Source organism: Sceloporus undulatus, chromosome 6, assembly GCF_019175285.1.
Source record: "Sceloporus undulatus isolate JIND9_A2432 ecotype Alabama chromosome 6, SceUnd_v1.1, whole genome shotgun sequence".
Lineage (NCBI taxonomy): Eukaryota > Metazoa > Chordata > Lepidosauria > Squamata > Phrynosomatidae > Sceloporus > Sceloporus undulatus.
The window spans coordinates 126,621,037-126,645,714 of NC_056527.1; the positions used below are offsets into that span (position 1 = coordinate 126,621,037).

At 40.0% G+C, this 24,678-nt stretch overlaps 1 protein-coding gene across 2 annotated transcripts; it reads right to left on the reverse strand.

Annotated features, from left to right (window-relative positions):
• Positions 1–151: 151 nt before the first annotated feature.
• DDHD2 (DDHD domain containing 2) lies at positions 152–24,672 on the reverse strand. 2 transcript variants are annotated; one of them, XM_042472808.1, is made up of 18 exons: positions 24,583–24,672; positions 20,537–20,755; positions 18,830–19,020; positions 18,564–18,653; positions 17,806–17,926; positions 16,601–16,690; positions 13,995–14,127; positions 12,398–12,606; positions 11,472–11,542; positions 10,246–10,359; positions 9,261–9,356; positions 8,149–8,268; positions 7,173–7,328; positions 6,610–6,712; positions 5,155–5,328; positions 4,389–4,551; positions 2,899–3,014; positions 152–2,189 (listed from the first exon to the last, which is right to left on the reverse strand). In XM_042472808.1, exons 2-17 carry the CDS (start codon positions 20,745–20,747, stop codon positions 2,933–2,935), a joined length of 2,124 nt encoding a protein of 707 aa, XP_042328742.1. In that variant the 5' UTR covers positions 20,748–20,755; positions 24,583–24,672; the 3' UTR covers positions 152–2,189; positions 2,899–2,932. The 2 variants fall into 2 exon arrangements, with proteins under 2 accessions (XP_042328742.1, XP_042328743.1); XM_042472809.1 differs by lacking the exon at positions 8,149–8,268.
• Positions 24,673–24,678: the final 6 nt, after the last annotated feature.

Sequence of the window (24,678 nt, forward strand, 5' to 3'; positions counted from 1 at the left end):
ATTTTCACGTATGGCAAATACAAGGTTCAGTTTTAAGATACAATCATTAAAGACCAATCTCAGGTAAGAAGCTTTTCTTCAGCGATACTGCCTGTACGGGCAGAAAGGAATCTCTATTGCAGAGTTCAATAAATACACTGAAGTCCAAAAATTATGGAAAAAAGATATATTTTTTTAAATAGACATATTTTACAAAGTGCATAAATGAACTGCTTTTGGGACCTGACTGCCCAAAATTGGATTCTTCCTATGCCAACCTCTGCTACTGCAGAGGGTCTGATCCAGAATTTGATTGTGCCAGATAGCATGGCACAGTAGCAGCTGAAGCATTATGAGGTGAACAATGGAGTGACAAATAGTGCAAACACATGAGGGAAAGTAACCAAAGTGAAAACTGGTTGAGGGTTTTGATAGACTATATGGAGACAACATGGCAGGACCACATCCCAATTATAAACAAGTTAGCTGCTGCTGCCCTGATGAGATTCTTTGAAAATAAAGAGGGAATCAGTGGAAACTATGCACCACTGCATTGTGCTCATGCTGAGACATGGCAGAAGTGGATAATGGTCATGTGGGAAACAGTCATACAATCACATAACATATATTCAATTTGCAGGGCTGAATTAACCAGAAAAGTCCAGGTCTATTTTGTCAACTGTGTAAGTATTACAACAGAGTGGAACATGTGGAAGCAAATGACCACTGCAATGCCATCCTTCCAACTGCCATGTCAATCAAATCAAGCAAGGTTTCACAATGCCACTTGCTAGCAGGGATGCCCTTGTGTTAAGGACACCCCACACTTTCAAAGCAGTCACTGCCATTTATGGAACAAAAAGGAAACATTTCTCCTATTGTTTCCTTCTTTGTTCAAGCTTCAGGTGCAAGTGAAGTATGAATCCACATCTCCCACCATCTATACATTAGAGGCCTTGAATCATTTAACCAACAGTCTACTGTGTAGGTAACCACACAAGCCTCCTTTAAACCCACCATCAGGGTCTCCAAGCAAAGGCGTACAGGGTGCAATTTCACTGGTTTTGGCTGCTTGCTAGGACTTCACTGCATACATACAAACACATCTCACAATGTGCTACACCAAGCTGTTGTCTACATGCTACACTGGCTCTACTCTTGTCCTTGATCCAGACTTTTTTTCCCAACATAAGAACTGAGTTTAGCCAGATGTGAGTGGATGTTCCCTCAGACCTTTTTCATGTCACCAAGAGAAGAAATTTGCAAATGTACTACATTTTCCTTTGAAACACTTGGAGCACTTACTAAACCTACGTGGAAGGGAAGAACACAGCCAAACTACTCAGGCACTCTTTCTCATTGCACAGTTGCTTTCACACTGCACAAGTCTGAAAAAGGCTGGGGCAATGAAGGCATACAATGGAAACTTATGTGATGCTATAGCTGGATCACAACTAAACTAAACAAAAGCTAGACCATGCTGTAATGAGAGGAGCCACTTCTGCACAAGTGAGTTGTAGGAACTGGAAAAAATGTACAGATTTTCAAGTGACTTAACAGCTTCTTCCCAGGCTTTCCTTTCTTTGCTGCAACAGGACAACAAAACATGGCAACTGTCAGCACAACAGCATTTTACTGCAACAGACAAGAATCTGCTCAGGCAGCTTTTAGCTTTGGTCTGCAGTACCACCTATTGAATAAAACAGCAGCAATAAAGATGTGCAGAGCAGAAAGAAAACAAAAATATATGGTGTTCAATGTGGCCAGAGAACAATCTCTTCCTATATATCCACACCCGTTGCAGCTTTACGCAGCCAAGCGTACAGCTATGCAACTTTATTCTTATGCCTCAATCTCTTATGCAGTCTTGACATTTGTAATTAGGGCTTTCCAACTGAAGAAGAGGTGTGAAATTCTAGCACCGATACCGAGCCCCAGCTAGTGCAAAGGTAGACTTTATGCAGACGATATTGCATTTTGACACACACTGCCCTCTAACCAGAGGATGCCGCCCAGTCAGTGAGCATGAGGTACTATCAGGAGTCAGTAATGAGATCAAGTGCTTCCGGCATATTCTGTGGAATATGATTAGGGTTGTGAATCCCCAAGAGCTCCAGGCAATAGGGATGATCCATGTCTGATACATCAGCAAAAGATAAGACAATGGAAGATGGGCAGGAGTCTGGATGAGCTTCCAATGTGACGTATACCTAAGAAAGCAACAGGAAAGGTCAGTCGTGCCATAGCAGTATTTCTGATAAAGGCACAGAAATTAAGGAGAAATGGGAATTACATTCAGGTTTCTATCCTGATTATTTAATAACACAATCAGAACTGACATTTCTAAACTTTACAGCAATTGCAAGGAATTCTGGATTTGTCTATATTTTCCCACTAGCAAGGAAAAATAGCAGGCCATGAGACACCTTTCTATTGGGAAAATGGTCTAAGGAGAAAATGGATCAGAATATGATTCCACAGTGGTTTTCTAAAAGAGAAAAAGGTTTTAGACATCCAGTCAGAGATCTTCAGCATTAAACTTTTCAGGCCATGAGAAACTGCAAGAAGTGCTTTGCAAGCATTCACTATATCCTCCTAAATGTATTAAACATATGATATAATCTTAATACAGAAAGCTACAGCAGTCTACCAAAAATATGAATGTTTTGAAAACACAAGTGTACAAGTGAGGTACAAGCATAGTATGCATATTTGCTATCTATTTCTGAACTTTTTACATTTTGCTCAGTTCTGTCATCAATAACTACAGTATGACTAAATACGAATCATCATTTCAATCATACTGTGAGTATTGATTCACAGAATTGTGCAAAATGTCAAAAAGTTCAGAAATAGACAACAAATATGCACACTATACTTGCACTTCACTTGTACAAGTGACCAAGGCAGGGGACTTACATTTGGTAACCAGACTGGTGCAGTCTGTCAGTCTTTATGGAAGAGGCTGGTCCATACTGATGCCTTTTGTTTGGTAGATTTCCTTCAGCAGCAATAATACTGTGTCCTCTGACTCCCTTGAAAATATAAGTATATAAAGAATTATTTTTAGTAATACTGCAGAGCAAGAGTGGGTTACTGTGAGAGGCTAGAAGGCCATATTAACTTCACAGGAGACCTTGAAAGCCTATTGCATTGCAAAAAAACAGCCCCCAAAGGGGCATAAGGGGCATTTTTACCATGTTTTTTGGCGCCCGTGGAACATTTAGAGCCCAGGAGAAGACTTTTTTTAACAACATAAAATGACGAGAAGTCACTTCCTGTTTACCTCCTATTTTAAAAACAGACCTCTGCTAGGCATAAAATCAGATGGCATAAGAGTGGTAAAAAGGGGCTGAAAATAAATGTGAAAGGAGACAGCAAAAATGGCCTTGGGGACACATGTGGATCCCAGGCTACACTTATCCACTCCTGCTACAGCATATGCAGGAAACCTATGAATGACCAAATTGCAAATCAACTTCTTCCTTAAGGGCAACTCCAATCTCCCTCCACAGCTACTCTCAGAGAGAGGAGCAGAAATTGTTGTTGTATCTACTCCTTGGAACTAAGGTTCCAGGACATAGAAAGTGGCATACTTTTGCCAATTCCCTCTTTCCTTCCCCAAAGGTAACCCTCTTTCAGAACACACAACATGAAACTGGTTGGGAAATTATGTGGCTGCCCCTACTGTTTCAAGCCACCTCTTGATTCCTTGTAGTAGGAAAGTATTCTGAAGGCTGCTGAAAACCCAAAACCATGCAAAGCAAAATAGAAATATTTTAAAATAAAAAGTTCAAATTATTTAAATTTTAAATTTCACTACGTAGTTTCTCATTATCCCTCCCCTGCAAAAGAAAAAGGGAAAGGGGAAGTGGAAAGGGAAGGGAAGGGCTGGTTTATTCCACAGTCAGATATGATTCACTGAGCATGTCTAAGAAACCAACCCCCCTCCCTTCAGCTCAGCTCAGTTGTAATTTAACTGGATGTCCCCTCAGCTTCAGTTCTCATCTAATAAAATCAATCATCCAGAGCCAGACAGAACCTACATGAAATAAAAGACTGTAAAGAAAAATGTTCTATCTACGATTAACAAATAACTGTCAATGACTCTCATTATTAAATGCCACAGTTTCAGGTCCTGCTTAGATCTACACAACCTATGGAGAAACTTGATGTAAAAGAACCCAAATCTCCCTGTATCAATTTAAGAAGGTCTGGTATAATTCCCACAAAAATTTCACTGGGTGACATTAAACCATGCACCCATCATTTTAAATCTGCCTGTCACCCACTCTTTCTGTCTTGCTTTATTGGGTTGTTGTGAGGACAACAAGGAAAGAGCAAAATGTGGGTACTGTTTGGAGAATCTTGGAGAACATGTTAGATAAAAATAAAAATCGAAAACTTACCAGTAGCAGAGATGGCCTTGCAGTGCAAACAGATACTCATTAAAGCTTTCAATTGGCTTCTCTTGAAGCACATAGTCAATGCGGTGGCCCCCATTAAGCATCCCCACATTAACTGGAGTGGGCTCTTCTTTCACTGCTGTGGCTGTCTCTTCAGTTTTCTCTTCTACGTATATTTAAAAGAAAAGAGAAGGAGAAGATTGATAAGTATAGCAAAAAGCAATTACTAGCTTAGATGAGCTGAGCCTTATCCAGTAATAAGAAACATTGTCAGCCATATTTTCTACCTAAGAAGATGGATGCTTTGCCGTGTTTCAGGAAGCCCTCTCTGAAGGGAGAAGCACCCTACTTTACCAAAAACAAGAGCAACTCTTACATGTGCAAAAGCAGAACTAATTTGTAATTTTAGCTCAGAAGAGTTAGACCAAAGCAAGTTCAGCTCCAAAGACTACAGAACACAAATCTTCATGGCACCTTGGCATTCTTCATCCAAATCAATCAATATCTGGCACAAACAAGCTTTGGGAGATTTTCAGAAAAATTGGACAAATCTCTTTAAAACATCTAAATACATGTTATCTGGATTATTATTATTATGCATGATTTACAGGACCTGGGAGTTTTGCTAGACTGGAAGCTTTGATCAAGGATTGGTACAGAACAAGACTCCTTTTGCTTGTAGGAAGAACAGGTAAATTCTAAAGGGATATATCCCAATCCTAGTTGCCTGGCTTTCAAGTTGTAACTAGCACCCTGTCCTCTCACTAACCAGTTTGCTTCACAGAATTAGTTTCAGCTTCCAGTTCAGGTTCTGCATCACCCGTGGCCCCTGCCTCCACGGCCGGTAATGAAGTCCTGGTAAATGACTGCCAAGCTGTTCTCAATGAGCCCAGCAAGTTGTTTTTGAGATCCATACTCATCCGCGTGAGGCCCTCCTTCAGCTCTGCAAAGAAAAAGAGAGAGAAAATCAATTCAGCCTTGCAAGCTAAATGCAGCAGTGAGAATACCCTATTCTAAAGCACATAATGCCTACTATTACTATCAGCACGCTATATTACACTGATTACATGGGAGGGGGTTGAACCTTTACATTTCTTATCCACCAGACCAACACATCCAACCTGTCAGCAGCGTAATGTCCCCCTTTTTTTCTTTCCCATCTCTTCAGTTCTGTTCCTCACATATACAAAAGTGCTAGAATCATCCTGTTGACTGGTATAACCCACAGTTATGACATAATATTTTTGGATGTCGCAAAGGGAAGTATCCTGTACCACCTTGTGTAAAATTCCTTGCTTTGCATGTACAACAGTAGGTTAAGGAGCTCAGAGACAGCTGCAGGAATATACCTGGATGTCTTCTTACTGCCTTCATGCACAATGGAAAGAAGGAGCAGCCAATGAATGGCCAAGGAAATAGAATATATTTATTGGATCTCAGCCTATGTCTCTCCTGATCCTGTACCCTACCCCAATGCTTCCTTTCCACCTTTCCCACAGGCCTTTTCACACCATACCATCACAGCACTATGATTTCCCTTTAATTACCATGGCTGCCTCCTATGGAAACCTGAGGTTAGTAGCTTTCAGAGCTCTCTAGCTTAAACTCCTAAATACCCCTGCCTAAACTGCAAATTCCAGGATTCCACAGGCTGTTGCCATGGTAGCTAAAGTGGAATCATAATGCTATAACTATGTTGTGTGAACAGGCTTCAGTCCTTTCTTTTCCTTGGGGCAGTTTTCAGATAATATTCTATAGCTGCAGGATGACTGCCAGAATGACTGATCTCATACATGTGTGTGAAAACATCTTTTGAAGCATCTCATTCACCTTCCTGTTAAGAGACTATGCTAGTGAACTGTAGATGACATTATGACAAAGTGATTTGATGGATGTGCATTTATTAGAGGAGGAATCATCTTAGAAAGATAGGGGAACTAGCTAACTGCCTTCTCTTTCTTAATCCCTCTCATTCAAGTCATCATCTCCCACATATTGCTAAGATACACAGATGGACAGCTGATAGGATTACCTACTCTGTAGCTATAAAGAGCTATAAGAGTTATTTTAATGAAACATATAATTATCTGGATCATTGTAACTGATTAGGAAAAGCAGAAGACAGCGTACTTGTATGAGAACACCCAGAAATGCAAGGAACTATTTGTGCTTTTTTAAAACATTAGATCCAAAGGACAGTGAAAGAACAGAGTCTCTGTTTTACCTAGATGCATCCTCTTCCTGCCTTTGTGATGAGGAAGCAGCATGGGCTCAAATTCCACATCAGGGACAATCAGGGGCTCAATCCTATATGCCACTGGATCAAACTGCAGAAGAAAGTACAAAGTACATTTTTCTTTACTGGTGACAAATTCTATCCCATCTTTGTATCCTAAACAATTTTCAGCGCAGCCCAGAAACAAAGTGGAATAACATTTAGAATATTTTCAAACTCCAGTCACAAATCTGGCTACTGAATAATGGACGAACTGAAAGCCCTCAAGCCTTCAAAGGCAGTTCCAGAAGAGCACATTCAAGTGAACTAAATCTGAAAATTGAATCTACTGTATAGCTATGCACACAAGCAGGAAACCAAATGTACCTCTATAGACAGCTATGCAAAAAATAAGCGTTCTTTTGTAGCGCTTCTTCCAGACATTGATTTTGATGGGATTTAAGTTAGACATGACTAATATATACTGATTTCAGTAGGAACCAAATAGAGGTAACTTGATCTGCATCTGACAAGTTGAGTCTGGAGGGACTAAATGTTGCTATTGTACGTACAGGATGAAAGACATTGAAGAAGCCTTTGCAGGTAGGCAGCCTGTAGTCTGGATCAATCCTATTCACACCACGTACAGTGAGAAACATCCCAATGGGTGAGCCAAAGGCAAAGAAGATCTGTGGCTTGTAGATCAGCTGAGGGTAATTTGCGTGAACCTGGTAGAATTCGAATACAACAGACTGTTTGCAGCGGGTAGCAATTTCATTTGGTAACTAGAGTATACCAATTTAAACTAACTCATGACAAATATTAAATAAGAGGATTTTCTTATTGCACAGAGGATACAGATAACTGTGGAATTCCCTGCTGCAGCACATTATGAAGCCCAACAATCCTAATTCTGCACAGAATCAAACTTCTTTAAAAATATAAAAATACCAGTATCCCACTCCAAGTAGCTTTTTAAAGCAATCCTTCCTCCAGGCCCAAACTATTAACTAATTTTAAAATCTTCATATTGTTCTATAACTTACATTTAATCAGTCATAGGCCAATACAAGTTTAACTGAATCCTTGCACAATGTTTCATGATTTTTAACAGCTGAACAAAATACAGTACAGAAGTTCATAAAGCACCAGCTGAAAAGCTCAGACCAAGACACCAAAGAAGAGGGGGGAAGTTTACAATAGCAGCAAGTACCTGATGCTCCCAGCTAAGACACTGAACAAAGCCAACCCAAGATGGATTTAGCCTGGATTTTAGGAAATAGGCCTCTAGCTACAGGAAGCTATCACCAGGAATGAAATATTCTATAATATTGCACCATTATAAACTTTGTCAAAAGAATCTAAAACTGGGTAGTGGTAGATGCTGTATACCGGTGATATTCAATATTGGTCTGGCCCAGTAAAACTTTCTAGAGAACTCAAGTGGCCTTAATTCCAATTATGACACTGTAAAGGAAAGGCAGACATACATGAGACTAATAATTAGCTTCTAAAAGGCTGCTGGATTGCAAGGGAGGTGGGGGTTACCTGCCCTGTCATTACATCCAGACGTCGGCAACCTGTCCCTGCATGTGTGAGTGTTACAGATGCCTCCTGCTTGGCATCTCCACCTTCCCCAGAAGCTGCAGGTGTCAACCCTTTAGAATTCTGCAACAGAAAAACAAATCAAAAGCCTCTCTCCTTAAGTTTCCTTTTCAAAGCGTACTGTTGGCACAACTGCCTGCACCCATGCAGAACTTTCATCTCATGGGCCTGTTACAGACAGCCCAAATAAAGCTGCTTCGAGTCACAGTAGAGGTATGGTGTTTTAATGATGCATGCGTCCTAAGAGTCCAGAAGCCACACCAAAGCCACGCTCCAGTCCTTAGGGCTGGTGCGACTTCTGGACTCTTAGGACGCATGCACAATTGGAACACCATACCTCCACTGTGACTCGAAGCAGCTTTATTTGGGCTGTCTGTAACAGGCCATAAAAGAGGGATGGGTAACAGCAGCCATACAAATGCTAGACTATAATTCCCATCAGCCCCAGCCAATATACTCAATGCAAAGGAACATGGGAGTAGCAGTACAAGAATATCTGGAGGATCAGTTGCCTCATACAAAAAGTTCTTGTATATGACAATTATATCTTATTTAGGTAGTTATCAGTTTTACAGTTTACATAATGTACACATGCTGATGTCACTGGCTATTCATATATACTGAAACCTGATTCCTCATAAAGATGCAGTGCATATTCTGCCTCAATAATTCACAAAATGTCAGTGATGTTTTGACAATGCTCTGTGTTGTCCCTTTCTTCAAATACAACAGGGATGGGATGTCTATCATGCTTGGTAATAGACAATTAATATATGGTATTAAGAAAAGGGAAGTTAGTATCAACTGTGATATAGCACTTTGATCCCACTTTATGGCAATGGATAGCAAGGTAAGGTAAGACAAGAAGACAGAGGACAGCTTATTGGCAGAGGTGGGGAAAAGGAAAGCAAAAGGACAGGAGACAGAGGATAGGATGCTAGCTATGTTTGCATTACTAGGTAATGCAAAGAGATTAAAAGCATATTTGCACTATTCTGACTTCTGACTGTGAAAGTATGGATTTATGCTATTTGAACGATTACGCAAAAGCCTACCTGGTTGCTGCTTTTATTCCTTATATAGTGCAGGATTTTCATTCGAGGTCCTAAAGGAATTCCCATGTCTTTGAGTTCTTTTTCCGTGCACAGAGCCTGCACAGTAAAAATTCCACACACAGGTATATATGAGCTGCTGTTCTACCAGTGACTCAAAAGGGGAAATTTGGGAAAGGTTCTATTTCACTGCTGCCCTTTGACAAAGGTAGAGGGTTATATTTGGCTCATCAGTTTCAAAAGACAACTTTAAACACACATTCATGACCACACGTGTCCACCTACACACACATACACAGAGACAAAATTAGCCTCAAGAAACATTTCATGCAGAGGCGATCCTAATACAACCACCACAACCCAAGTGGTGTAAGCAGTAATATACTGCACTCTCTGTAATGCTGCCAAGCAAGAGAAATTTGCCTGCTTCACACAGTGATTACATTCCAGCGGCTTGGAGAGGGGTTCAGTGGGCTCTGCTTCCTAGTAGATAGTAGCTAAAATGGTGGCCACAGGAATGAGGACAGGAAACGCTGCCTGAATAATCTTGGCACCATATGGACATCATGTTATTTCTGTTGCTGATAATATACCAGAATGTGATTCCATTGACTGCAACATCCTTTTTTAAGCCACACTGAGGAGGTTAAATGCATATTAAGTGGGATATTTAGGATATTAAGTAATCTAAATAAAGGCATATATACAGAAAACACAGGGTGTTATTTGTTGTCTATAGAGAGCAAAGACCTCTACGTATCAACCTTAGTTATCCCCGGTTGAGCCACCAACACATGGGTTAAGATGATCCCAACATAATCCTGAATACAGTAAATAAATCTGTGCTGCTCCACATGTCACTACACTGCTCCCTGTAAATTTTAATCCAAATATTATCTTCATGAGGAAGCCTTGATGCTAAAATTATAAACCAAAAGCAAAGCAATACATAAATTCTAACTAAGAGCACCTTTCACAGCTAATTTACCAGTGCTTGCCTGTCCACTTCTTCTCTCTCAAATACAGAGCAATATTCAGAAAGTTCAAGTTCTGTCAAGATGTCCTTCATACATTTAGTGTCTTCTGGGGCAGTCACTAGCATCTGCAAAGACAGTCACCACACTTTTTTACATGAAATATGTGTTTGCATCTAAAAAACAATAAGCAAGATAGCGGTGAAGATATTACTGGAGATGATGATTGTGTCAAATATCTTTTTCAACATACATTTGTATTTATTAACCTAACCACTAAACAGTGTGATAAGTGGCAACACTGCTGTGTCACTTCAAGTCATTTCCAGCTTACAGCAACCCTAAGGCAAACCTATCACAGGGTTTTCTTGGCAAGATTTATTTGAGGAGGGGGGTTGCTTTTACATTCCTTTGAAAGGCTTAAAGAATGTATGACTTGCAAATGGTCACCCAAAGGGTTTTCATGGCCCAGAGGTATACTGCAAGTCCCATGATTGTTCACAGAAACCTATGCTGGCTGGAGGTGATGGAAGGTGAATTACAACATCTGGAGGGCTACACATTCCTAAGCCTTACCCTAAACAATGCCCTTCAAAACCAGTTGACTGCTATGCAGCATGTTTCAAATTGTGCTCCTAGCCCTTTGGGCTGACCCAGTATTTTCTTCTTTTAGAAACATTACTTAAGCCTCTAGACACTGCAAAGTGGAGCAGAATGTGAAACAAGAAAATGAACTACTGTACTTAAATTGGAATAGCTTGTAGGAAAAGACTATTCAATTTCTGTCTCATTTTATATTTATAATACAAGCTGATTATGATAATGAAACAAAAAACAGAATGTACAAAAAAACAATCAGATTGGTAATATCAATCACTTGAATGCCCAGCTATTATTTCATTTGTTTTCTGTAAGTCTACATTACACATGATTAAATTAAAATGTCAGTGACAAAATCCACATAAATAATTATAATAGAAAAAACTGCACAATTTATAGTAAGCTCTGAACAACACCAGATTTGCTAATCAGAACATAGAGGGGGAAAAGAGGCCGAAGACTTTTTAGTATAAATAAATAACACTATATATATAGTTGGAGTTTTATTCATACCTAGAATGTTATGTAACATTAGCCCACAGCTAAAAGGTTGCTACAGGCAGTTCCTCCTACTTGGATGCCACTCTATCATTAAAAGGACTTCTATAATCATGAAATCATTTGATAGGGAAATATGTACCTCATTTTTATCTTCTTCTCCATTCGGTGTGCTTTTTTGATTTGTGAGAAGATCAAACAATATGAGTGATCCTAAGGAAAGAATACAGTTAACAGCAAAAAAAAAGTCATGAATATGACACTGAGGGGCCCTGAAATCACCTTAATCCCTTTTGTATGTACCTCTGTTTTATGTAGTTCTGTGCTTCTTGATAAACTTATTTATTCTATTTATTTGATTTATTCTATATATTTATTATAATAAAATGCAGGTAATACACTTATTAGAAGAGAGCAAACAACAGGGTGAAACTGGCTTTCTTAAGACTCTCCTTAATGAAAATGATAAAATGGAAAAGGGGAAAGAATATGACATGCTTCTTTAAATTTTTCAAGTACAGGCGATTTGGTCTGTTTTTGTTGCTGTGAGCCTTCGAGTCATTTCTGACTTACAGCGACCATAAAGCATGGGGTTTTCTTGGCAAGATTTGTTCATGGGAGGTTTGTCATTGCCTTCTCCTGAGGCTGAGAGGATGTGACTTGCCCAAAATCACCCAGTGGGGTTCCATGGCCAAGCAGGGATTTGGACTCTGGTTTCTAGAGTCTACTGTACTACCCCACAAATATTCAAATAAATACAGATTTGTTGTGTGCCTTCAAGTCATTTCTGACTTATGGGAATTGTAAGGCAAGCTTATCATGGGATTTTCTTGGCAAGATTTGTTCAGAGGCAGTTTGCCTTTGTCCTCTTCTAAGGCTGAGATCACCAAAGTCACCCAGTGAGCTCCATGGCTGAGTCTGTTCTCCTGAGTCATAGTCAAATGCTCACACCACTATACCATGCTGGCTCTAAATAGAGATTTCAATCCCAAATAAAACAGCATAGCTAATATGCACACAAGCTCTGCATGTGTTTTACATGAATCAAAATAAAAGAAAGGCTGATACCTAAGCTGTGGCCTGCTATTGAGACTCCACCTTTAAAGTCAGGATTTCGCTCCAAGAAAAGCAAGTAGATTCGGTTCATTTCTGAAGCAACTGTATCCACAATGGTTTGGCAGTAGGTGGAGCTGTTATAGAAGAAAACATCCAGGATGGTATCATTGATGAAATGACGCAGGCGATTGATGCTTGGCAAAGTGATTCTCTCCAGGTCTCTGAGGAAGAAGCCAAGAAGGGCATTTAAAAGGAAGAATGCAGTATTAGCTCTTGTTTGCGATCAGGATTCGAGCTCATAAATTTATGTCACTGACATTTGATTCTCCTACATAAAGGCTTAACCCCAAAAACCAGACAAAAAGATTTGCCTATAAAAAGGTACAGATCCAAATGTTGCAGGTTTCTATAACCTAGTGATAAGAATTTGTACCTGTTTATTTATAAGAACTCCCACTGAGTTCCTTTCAAGTATGCATATAAAGCAATGATAGGGGAGACATCATTGTTCAGATGTTGTTGTATTACAACTTCCATAATCCCTAGCTAGCATATTTAGCAGTGAGGGATGATAGTAGTTGCAGCCCTGCAGCATCCAATCTCTGATATAAAGGACTGGGCTTTAAATGATGACTTGAAATTGTTTAATTAAATTATGACCAAGCAAACCTCACTGTATCCACAACACATTTTCCTGTCAAGGAAAGCAGAATGTCTAGGATTTCTAAAAGACCTTCCCTTCCATCACTAAATTGTATAGCAATGTTCTCCCATATAAAAGCTCTAGCATGAGAGCAAAAGAAGCTAAGGAGGAGGGGAATTTGTTGGACTCCTCAATCAAAAGGTTACAGAAAAGTCCTTTGTATACATATTTATTCATTACAAGAGTCTTGTAGTTAGAGTCACATCTAGTGCAAATAAACAGAAGGCTCTACATATAAACAGTATAGAGCATGGATGCAAGAGCAAGAGTTATACCCCCCAGTTTGGAAATACAACAATACTGCATTTTTATTCTTTGTCTGATTTATTTTATCTTTGTTTTATTCTTTGTACTGATGCTCTCATCTGGCAGCAATGTCAGTATCCAGTGCACACAACAGGGAAATACTGGCATTTCGCTGCTGCTTCATGTGGAGGGTCTCTCTCCGCCTCCCTCCTCATAAAGGCAAATGCAGCACAATGGGAAAATAGCTGTACTCCCTGCCTGTCAGAGGAAAAGGAAAGGAATTGTGGGGAATGGGGACACTGTGGAGAAAGAATGGATGAGGAGGGATCAAGGACAAGAGAATGTGTGGCACCAGGCTATGTCAGGTGAACAGAGTGGGACGGAGAGGGGCGATTAGCTCCTGATTTCTTACTTGCATAGTTATACTAAAGAAAAGAAGCAACAACAGGCACATTACTTTTTCCACTATGCTACATGGAAGGAAGATGTTCCAAGAGCTTAGAACACAAAAAGTCTCATGTTGTTTCTCTCGTTTGCCATTATTAGCAGTCTTAACATTTTATGAAATAGGCGCATCTTAATGAACCTATAAGCTGTCAGCTTATAATGATGACTGGCAGCCTTGTTGGGAACACTGATGGATTAATGGGATTTACTTACACATCCACCCCGGTATGTAAAGTACTGTGCCAGTTCACTGGGAGAAATTCTACGCGGCCAATCTGTTGCTGCTCCTGAGCTTTCTTGAAGTGTGCAGGCAGCATGCTCAAGGAAACATTGCGGAAATCATTGACTGGAAGAGAATTTCAATCCTGAAATCAAGAGTAACTTAACCATATAGAGGGCCAATATAGATATAATATGTTGAGAGATCCTCAATATAATCTGCATTTTTTTTCTCCCCTAAATAGACACAGGCCTTTTAGGGTGGGATGGGGTGGGGTGGGGTGGGGATCAGAACAATGCTATTTTGCTTGGGGAATTAAAGAGGCATCATATTGTCTTTGTGAATTCTCCCTACTAGTAAGCTAAATAGCAGCTAAGAAGGTGATACCAACTGGGAAAAGAGGCTAATTCCACCTCCCCCAGTCCCTGACCTGACAGCTTTATTGACTTTAACTAAAACACTTCTATCCCGCCCTTTATCATGGAATCACAGAGTGGCATGCAATATAAATAGTTTAAAAGACTTCCAGATTAAAACCACAAACAGTTTCAACAAGATAAAAAAAATATTTTAAAAAGTTGCTTTAAATGCAACCACAATCAAAACCATGTGCATGTACTTTCCAAAATAAATTAGCCATGTTTTAGCCTGGCACCAGTAAGAAACCAACATTGGCACTAGCCACCCCTCCAAAATGAGAGCATTCCACAATTGTGGCACCACAGTCAAGAAGCCTTTTATTTCCAGTGGATGGGAGGGAACTGGAAGAGATTTACAGGCATGTTGTCATTTCTTCTCCTCCTGAAGCATTTACTAAGCTTGCATATTTATCAAAAAACACAATTCATATGTACAAACAATGGCATGTATCATTTGAACCTCAACACATTCATCCTACTCCCTAATTCTGAAGTCTGAGCATGACCCACACTTATGGAGTCTTAGCATTCCTACACTTATCCAACACAAAGTTCAACATAGCTCAGCATTTGAGAATCATGATATTGCAGCAATGATAGCATCCCACTCTCTATCAAGGTTGTGTCATATATCCTAAAATGTATGGAATGCAAATGTTGTTCTTTCTGAAACTATTTTAACCTGTGTAACAAACCAAGCTGAGCTGGAAATGTGCTTCTTGACCCAAAAACTTTCAAGCACTTCTAAAAATTGCATATTGATTTCACATTGAATTGCAACTTAAAGTGAGTTGCCTTATGCAAGCATTATGTTGGAAAGAAGCTTGCAGTATTGAATTATACATGCCCAACTTCATAAACATGTCTTATGCTAGCAAACTATGTGTGTATATATATAATGTGCTAAGTTAATTACATAGTGTTGTGCTCTGCAATAATGATTTAACATCTATAAATATACAATAATTATAGAGTTACATCATAAAGTCTGTCATCTGAAGATCTTCCTAACAAAGAGCCTTATAGTACATTAAAAAGCCACAAATTTATTACATGGACCACAATCATTAATTAATAATATTAATACCGTACTTATAAGGTTTGAATATATCATTGTCACTGCCAGAGAGGACTTAAATCACAGCAAAAGGCTTTCTGTGGAGTCATTCTTTCTCATTTTTATTCAAGAGAATTGCAGTATCACTGCTTCTATCCTGAGGGTAGGAAACAGTTCCATATAATTTAAGGTAGTTATAACTGGAGCTTTATTTGGAAGGAGTGTACATGAAGTCCAGGTAAAGGCATTATTCTTCAGATTAACCAATTCATTCTAGGAATAAATTACTTCTGAACCTCAAACACAGAAAGCAGTTATGAATATAAAGCAGTTATTCCATCCTGCACTATTCATTGCACTTATGAGATCTTCTATTTGCCATTTAGATATCATCGCTACTATTCTATGAATGTATGTTAGTGTTTTTCTATATTAATGTATTTCCAGTTTTACTATACAACTGTCCTGGAAATGTAAGCTAGTCCAAACACACACAAAAACCTGGTCACTTCACACAGCACAGCATTTGCTTGGGCACACCAATCTCAGTAGAACCTTCTCCTGCTGTGCCCTTTTCCAGAATGCAGATGAAATTATTTGTATTTATTCATGACATGTATATCACTCCTTTCCATCAGAAAATAACAGTCAACGAAGCAACAGTCCAATGACATCACTACCACAATCCTATCTAATTCCATGCAGAGGTAAGCTCTACTGACTTAAACAGACTTACTTCAAGAGTGTATAGAACTGAAGCTTTAAATAATAAACATGGGTTGAAAAATACAATCATTTTACAATAATAAAAGCAGCAACTGAATACAAAACAGATTAAAGAGCTGGACCGTGACTAAAAAGCAACAAGGGTGGGAAATGCACAGAGCAAAATCTGTCTCCTCCATGCATCTGAAAGGGGCCATTAGAGACAATTTTGTCTCCAAAGGACCAGCTTGTAGATTTTAACAGGTTTAAAATAAGGCAGGCAGTCGCTTAAATAATCTGGCCCTGAAACAATTAGGGCTTTAAATGTTAAAATAAACAGCTTGAACTGATTGAAGAACATCACAGTAATTCTGTTTGAACAACTCCTTTAGAAGCAACTTTTGTTCTGTGTACTTACCACACTGGACAATACTTCGAAATCGAATGTCACAGGCTGGTCCAATTCCATGAACAACAAAAACTAAATGATCTATTTGCAAAGGTTCCCCTGAAACAAAGAAAGAAAAAATATGTCTGATTGGTACACTATTTTCAGAAGGGTGTGGTATACATTAAAAGTATGCTTTGTATGTTTTTCTAAAGCTTTTTCGCATCCTCACCCACCAAAAGGGTGTGGATACTACATTTGTTCTAAATCAAATATTTAGTTATGCCTCGGCTTATGCTAATTGTTATTTTAGGTTCCATAGGAACACAGCACTTCTGTTGCTATTCCATATCCAGCCTTCAACTTTAGTCTTTAAGAATATTGTTCAAGTTTAGCGTACCTTTTAACAAGGGCTTGTGTGACAACTCCCAGAACATTTTTCTGAATCACATCTCTCTAACCTGTCTTAACTCTTACCTAGCCAGATTTTTTTTTTTAAATCTAGTGAGTGCCTTAATCGGAGGCATTTTCTGATTCCAATACTCCAACATGTTTCGTGCTATAAAAATGACCCATATCTACATGAAAGTATGTTGGGTACAGAATCAAGGATATTCTAAAATAGTTGGTCACTCATTCTGAAAAAAACACTTTCCCATGAGATAGTCTGTTTTGAGTAGATGTCACACTTCCTTGTATGCAAGATATGTGCTGCTGTTGTGTGCCTTCAAATTGTTTCAGACTTATGGAGACCCTAAGGCAAATGTATCATGGGTTTTCTTAAAATGTTTCTTCAGAGGTGGTTTGCCATGGGCATTCTATGGCTGAGAGAATGTGACTTGTCCAAGATCACTCAGGGGATTTCCATGGCTGACCAAGGATTCGAACTCTGCTCTCCAGGGTTATTGTTCAACACTCAAACTACTACAGCACACTGGCTCTCATTGCAAAATATGTAACCATTCATTTTTGTTCCAGTTGGTTTTGTCTATTAAGAAAAAAATCTGGCTGGTGGCTAAAATTTGGGGACATTATTTACAACCCATCAGGTGACAATGTCATTGTAGGGTTGGTTTTGTATGGTATCAGAAACAAAATATGACTCCAGAAGACTAAAATAGCTAATCTGCCTGAATAAAAGGTTAATGAAAAGTCTCTTTGCAAACTAATACCAAACAAAGCAAAACATACAGATACAAAATAAATATGCTAAGAAGAAGAAAACATCTAGTTACCATTCGGGATATCGGCAGAAATATTTTCTACTCCTCTCTTCACTGTTCTTGGCCGGCCTTGTTCAGTGGGGCTTGCACCCCAGTCATCGGTGGTAGCCACAGGGTGGTAATGTACCATCAACTTGAAAGAAGCAACCAAAAACAACAACAACAACTGAGAATAGAACAAATGAGGAAACCTGAACTTTCCCCAAAATCTCTTGGGGAAGGAGTTTCTTGGATTATCCGCAAGTATCATAGAATCATAGAGTTGGAAGAGACCTCAAGAGCCATCCAGTCCAACCCCCTGCCATGCAGGAAATCCAAATCAAAGCATCCCCGACAGATGGCCATCTAGCCTCTGCTTAAAGACCTCCAAGGAAGGAGACTCCATTACACTCCGGGGGAGTTTGTTCCACTGTCGAAAAGCCCTTACTGTAAGGAAGTTCTTCCTAATGTATCATAGTAACTCACACTGAAATTTCTACCTTCTATCATACATTTAAAAATGGAATATATTTGCACATTCATACAAAATATATGCACACACATAGAAGCTAGATCCTACAATATATTGGGGTTTCAAAACAAAGATATTGGGTCAGATTGGATACTATTCCTCAGCAATCCAGCACACTCATGCAGAAGAAACTTAGAGTGTGTGTTTCTATGTATTCTTCCATCAATGTTCCCAATATAAAGCAATGCTGCTTAACAATGCTTGCAACTGCAAAGAGAAGAATGGATAGCAAACGTCTTGGCAAAGCTATTCATTTTACCTTTGGGTTATGCAATATTATTATTTCTCGTGTTGGAGACTCCAGTTTCTTTTTCCACTCATCTAAGGTAACGCAGATCATATAAGCATCCTGAGAAGGGAAAAAAAAGGGGGGGGGAGAATTAATGTTACAATGCCAAGCACCAAATTAATAAAGTCTCAGCTAACTTTTAAAGAGTTCCCCTATACACTGTACCAACACCTTCTTAATTCAGCCTACTAAGCACAAGACTAAAATAGGCCCATCTTTCCTAAAGACAGCATTACCTCCAGCTCATCACTGAAACTTTCAGGGTATGGAATATATCTGTTGTCTTTTTCTCCTTTATAAAACCAAGTGCAGCGTCTCACTTCAGATTCAGCTTCCTCCCAGTACACAGCACAACGTAGCCTCTTCTTCAAATACACATCATACCTGCCTCCTTCGGTCGGAACAACCAGGTCCAGGCTGTGCTTACCTGGAGAATACAAGACTATGATCAAGCAGGAATTAACATGAATACAATAAAAGGAGAAACCTGACAGCCACACAGCATTAATAGGGCAGGAACTTTAAACTAGTTTGCAAAAAGTAAACTGCTGGCATTTTGCAGAAAAACACAATTCAAATGACTAAAATTTTATTTTCAAAGCAAGAACACCATCTTTTCAGTTGAAGAAACAGCTATGAAAATGCACAGGCCAACACTTCCAAAAGGGTAGGAGAATTTGTGGACAAACTGTATCTTCCTTGCATAATCCCAGGATTCAATACCATTGGGCCATGGCAGTTAAAGTAGTGTGAATCTGTTTTATTTCTGTAGTGCAGTTTCAAAAGTAGTAGTAATATAAGGACAGCAGCCTACATACCCTCAAAGCACCAGATCGTGTCTGATCTTGGCAAGTCCTGGCTAGTACTTGGATGGGAGACTGCCAAGAAATACCAGGTGCTCTAGGCTATATTTCAGTACATGAAACCACTTCTGACTATTCCTCGCCTAAGAAAACCCTATGAAATTAATGGAGGTGCCATAAGTCAACAGATGACTTGAAGGTACACACATACAGTGTACATTCAAGGATTCCAGCTTGGAAACATTTATAACTCATAACTAGTTCTGAAGTCTTATGCTTTAATGTGTGAATGAACTATGTAGGCAGGCCAGTGGGACCAACAGAGCGAAACCAGTGGAGAGGATGACCATCAGGCATACTGTATGGGGCTGATAGGAGCTGAATTCTAACAACATATTTAATGGGACTTAAGCTTCCATGGATTTCGGTATCCATAGGGGGTCTTGGAACCAAACCCCAGCAGATATCAAGGGCTCACCATAAATAAATCCACAGCAAAAAGAACAAAAAAAATCCATCAAAAATAATTCACAGACTCATAGCATTGAAGAAACCACAAGGGCCATCCAGTCCATCCACCTGCCATGCAGGAACACATAATCAAAGCAACCTTGGCAGATGGCCATCCAGATTCTGTTTAAAAACCTCCAAAGGAGACTCTACCACACTCCAAGGGAGTGTGTTCCACTGTCTAACAGTTCTTACTGTCAGGAAGTTCTTCCTATTGTTGAGGTGGAATCTCTTTTCCTGTAGTTTGAATCCATTGCTCTGAGTCCTATTTTCTGGAGCAGCAGAAAACAAGCTTGCTCCAACCTCAATATGACACCTCTTCAAATACTTTATACTGGGCTATCATATCACCTCTTAACCTTCTCTTCTCCAGGCTAAACATATCCAACTCCTAAATCACTCCTCATAGGGCATGGTATACAGACCCTTCACCATTTTGGGCAATTTCCTCTGGACACACTCTAGCTTGTCAACATAATGAAATGCAATTAAGTTATAGTAAGCTTCTGGACTCTTCTCACGCAATGTAGAATACAATGAAAAAGTACTAACACAGAATCTATGGTTTCGTATAACAATATGGTGCTCTTCCTCCCCGTCCCATAGGCTAGTTATCAACTTTCAACTTACCTGATTGATGGGCAATCTCCAACTTCTCTGAGTCTTGTACACTGAAGGGAATCCACCTTTCTCTGGAATCAACTAGCTTGCAATAAAACCAATGCGGAGAAACCAATTCATATTTATTTGCTCCTTCTGCTTCCACTGCATCATAGTAACTGGATGAATTAGAGTTAGATGATGGAGAAGTCTCCGCTGGCTGCTGTTCTGCTGTTGACATTGCACTGCCTGGAAAACAAAGATGAAATGGGTAAAAAAGAATGCAGATTCAAATAACTATACCATTTATTTCATTAGCAATGGATTAAAAATTACATACAGTGGGCCCTCCATATCAAGGGAATATCTTATTCACAGATTCAAGCATCCACAGCTTGAAAATATTCAAACAATATGTAAATTCGAATAAGCAAATCTTGATTTTGCCATTTATAAAAGGGACATTTTACTAGGCCATTGTATTTAATGGGACTCGGGTATCCACAGATTTTGGTATCCACAGGGGCTCTTGGAATCAAACCTCAACAGATACCAAGGACCTACTGTACCTATAAAAATAGTCTTTCCTGAATAATTTCTAAGACATTAAACTAGATAAACCTTTAAATTACTACAAATGAGCTAACAGCTGACTGATTATCTTTTTCAAAATTCAGCCTCTCAGACCAATTCAAACATACAACCATGTGGTTCTATGAGTATATATATAGAGACTATTATTTCAGCAAACAGGAGAAAGTCCTTAAGACTCTTGATTAAACACAGTTAGCAGTGGTTAGTCAACAAAACAGCAACCCTGGTAGCTGCTCCTAGCAATAGCAACTCAGCTATTTGAACAAGGATCCTGCAAATGCCTTAGCCCAAGAGTAACTGATAGCATTGTCCTATACAAATCTAATGAAAAGTAAGTACAACGGATGGGACTTATTTTGAAATAATTGCAGCCTACATCAAATTGGATAAGAACCTTTGACCACGTAACAAGGACAACCATCATTTACTCCGATACTGATTTGATTTTCAATTCTTTACGCTGTGCATACGTAAAGACTGAGTGATGGATTTTTAAGTACGGTATCTAGTCCACATAACATTTTGGATTTCTGTATCTAAGTGTTGCAGTACCATCTCCTTTCACAGTTTTATTTTACTAATACCCCTGAATATATTGTTTTAAGAACTGTAAACCAAGAGACTTGACTGTTACTTTCAATTACGTTGTGTATGTAGCACCCCTCAAAAACATAAATATTCATTATAGCTTTATAATCTCATGCACCTTTAATTGCAAGATTAATTACAACTGCATCACTTACTGAACTGAATATAATCCCACAGTGATGAACTAAGTAAGAAGTATGTTGTTGTTGTTGTTGTTGTTGTTGTGTGCCCTCAAGTCGTTTCTGACTTATGGTGACCCTATGGCAAAACTAACACAAAGTTTTCTTGGCAATTTTCTTCAGAGGGGGTTTACCATTGCCATCCTCTGAGGTTGAGAGAGTGTGACTTGCCCAAGGTTATTCAGTGGGGTTCATGGCTGAGCAAGGACACAAACCCTGGTCTCCAGAGTCACAGACCAATCCTCAAACCACTACACCACACTGGCTTTTAGGAGACTCAGGAGAACAGGGTTCGAATCTCTGCTCTGGGTGAGCATGGGCAAGTCACACTGTCTCAACCCCAGAGAAAGGCATTGGTAAACCTCCTCTGAACAAATCATGCCAAGAAAACCCTGTGATAGGTTTACCATGGGGTCACCATAGGTCAGAAACAACTGAAGTCACACAACAACACTAGCTAGCATTGGGTTTTTTGATGCTATATTCTGGAGACTGCAAGTGGCTCAGTATTTTTTAGCTTTGCCCGCAATTTTCCTTTTGCATGGTGGAACACACTAATCTGTGACAAAACATTTGTTTGTTCAAAAATTCCCCTCCAGGAACGTCCAGCGGAGCCTTCTCCATCATCAAGCCATTAATACATCTCCAATGAGACCTACAGTGTCTGCTGAGTTGTCAGTTTCAGCATCACAGCTGTGCAAAAAACCAAAGGGCACGGGGCTAGACAGACAGGGGGAGAAACAGTTATGCAAACATTGCGATACACTGATCGTCTTACTTCACAATGCGACTCGTGACTTGCTTCACAATGAAAAATGTGGTCCCTGGGTGTAGGAGCACCCACTTTTCACTTCCCTTTAAGTATAGGGCTTTACAGTCACCACCCAACTGGCATCCACAAAAGCCTCCTACCCATCAGTTTTATATATATGAGCACATGCTTCAACTATAATATTCATTATGCCCAGCAGCAGCAGCGACAACAAATGTGATGAACGATTCTATGAATCCCCCCCACCCACACACACACTTGGGGAGAAAGCCAGCAAAACAACTGTCACATTGGCACACTGCTACTCCCGGCCATTGCTGACACTATAGACGCCACGTTCAGAGCCCTGCTGCCCCCCTTAATCGGGCAAGCGACTGAAATTGATGTGATCTCAAACCAGATGTCAAAGGCAGAAGCTCTTTCTCTTGCAAACGGCATTTGAAGTTGATTTCCCAGACTGAATCTCCCAGTATCCACATGTCCAGAAGGAAGAGGGCTCTATCTGCACAAATACCCTTCCATGCAAATAGGATTTAAACTTGATTTCTCGGACTGAATCTCCCAGTATCCATATGGCAAGAAGGAAGAGGGCTCCATGTGCACAAATACCCTGCCGTACCCTCTGAATTTGAGGACAACAACCACAACATCTTGACCAAAAGACTATGACTAAAATTGACATATACATATTGTCCTCCTTTGTTTCTCCTGTATCATTTTGAACATCTTTGCCTGATGAAGAAGCCAGTGGAGCTTGGAAAGCTTGCGGCGTAAAGTCGAACGCTTTCATGGCCGGCATCCATAGTCTTTTGTGGGTTTTGGGGGGCTATGTGGCCATGTTCTAAAAGTGTTTTATTCCTGAGGTTTCGCCAGCGTCTGTGGCTTTGGCATCTGCTATGAAAATACCAGTCACAGATGCAAACTCTTCTAGATCACTGCAACACACACACATATATATATATTGTGCGCTTTGGTTGGTCAAATAAAGGTATTTATTTTATGGGTTTCTTTTTTGGATGGTAGTGTACATTTTATATTGCAAACTGTTTTTAATTGTATTTTAATGGGAGGGAGGGTTGGGGGGGATATGATGTGCATACTTTTAATGTTGAGATTGTTAGTCATTTAGACGGTTTCTCTCCATCGCAGCTGCCTCCGATGCCATCTCCATCCATTATAACCTTTATTATGCCCATATGTCAGGCATCCTCTAAAGGCCATGCGCATCCATGCCAGCTAGTATTAAAACCCCTGGTCCTCCAAATCATACTAATAAATACAGGATGACCGGACGTCTTAAATCGCAGAGGAATATTGTATGTATACACTATACAATAGGTACACCGCAGAAATGGAGGTCATTCCAAACAAAATGGAGGACATTACCAAATAACAGCTTTTAAAGAGTGTGACTTGCAAAAGGTCACCCAATGGGTTTCTATGGCTGGGATTCGAACCCAGGACTCCAGAGCCATAGTTTTAACCCTCAAACTACTATGACCCCCCTTGACTCACTTAATGGAGGACGTTTGGGGGGAGAAGGAGGACATGGAGGACACGTCCTGGAAAAGGAGGACTTGCCTGGGTTCACCCTAGAACAAATAAACAAACCCACATTTGGGCACCTTCACCCTCATCTAGCCCCACTACAGCTTTACAAACAGGGCTTAAATCTTACCTTAGTCCTTAGGACGCTTACCTCCTGGGCATGTGCAGAGTGCAAAGAAGCACCATATAGACCCAAATGTGTGTGTGTTGTGTGGCTTCCCACAAAACCCACCCCACAAAAACCACACAGGGACCTTGCCTTGTAAAACCCAGACCCCAATTCACGTGTCTCCCTGAACGTGTGGATCCTCCTCCTCCTCCCCTCCCTGGTCTCCCCTGGCCCCTTCCCCTGAGGCCTAGTCTTCTTCCCCCGATCCCCCCGCTTTCCTACTCACCCAAGCGGCCAGGCCGCGACGCTTCTCCGGAGCCCCAGCCGGCCTCCCGCTCGCCCTCCTGCCCCAGCCAGGTTGCCTTCGCCCGGGGAGAGGGAA

Excerpts from the sequence above, each read along its gene's own strand:
- DDHD2 (XM_042472808.1), bottom strand. The coding sequence starts at position 20,747 with ATGTCAACAGCAGAACAGCAGCCAGCGGAGACTTCTCCATCATCTAAC. Across the intron at positions 17,927-18,563 it reads TAATATTGCATAACCCAAAG|TTGATGGTACATTACCACCC; the intron begins GTAAAATGAATA and ends GCTTCTTTCAAG. Across the intron at positions 8,269-9,260 it reads GGAATAAAAGCAGCAACCAG|AATTCTAAAGGGTTGACACC; the intron begins GTAGGCTTTTGC and ends TTTCTGTTGCAG.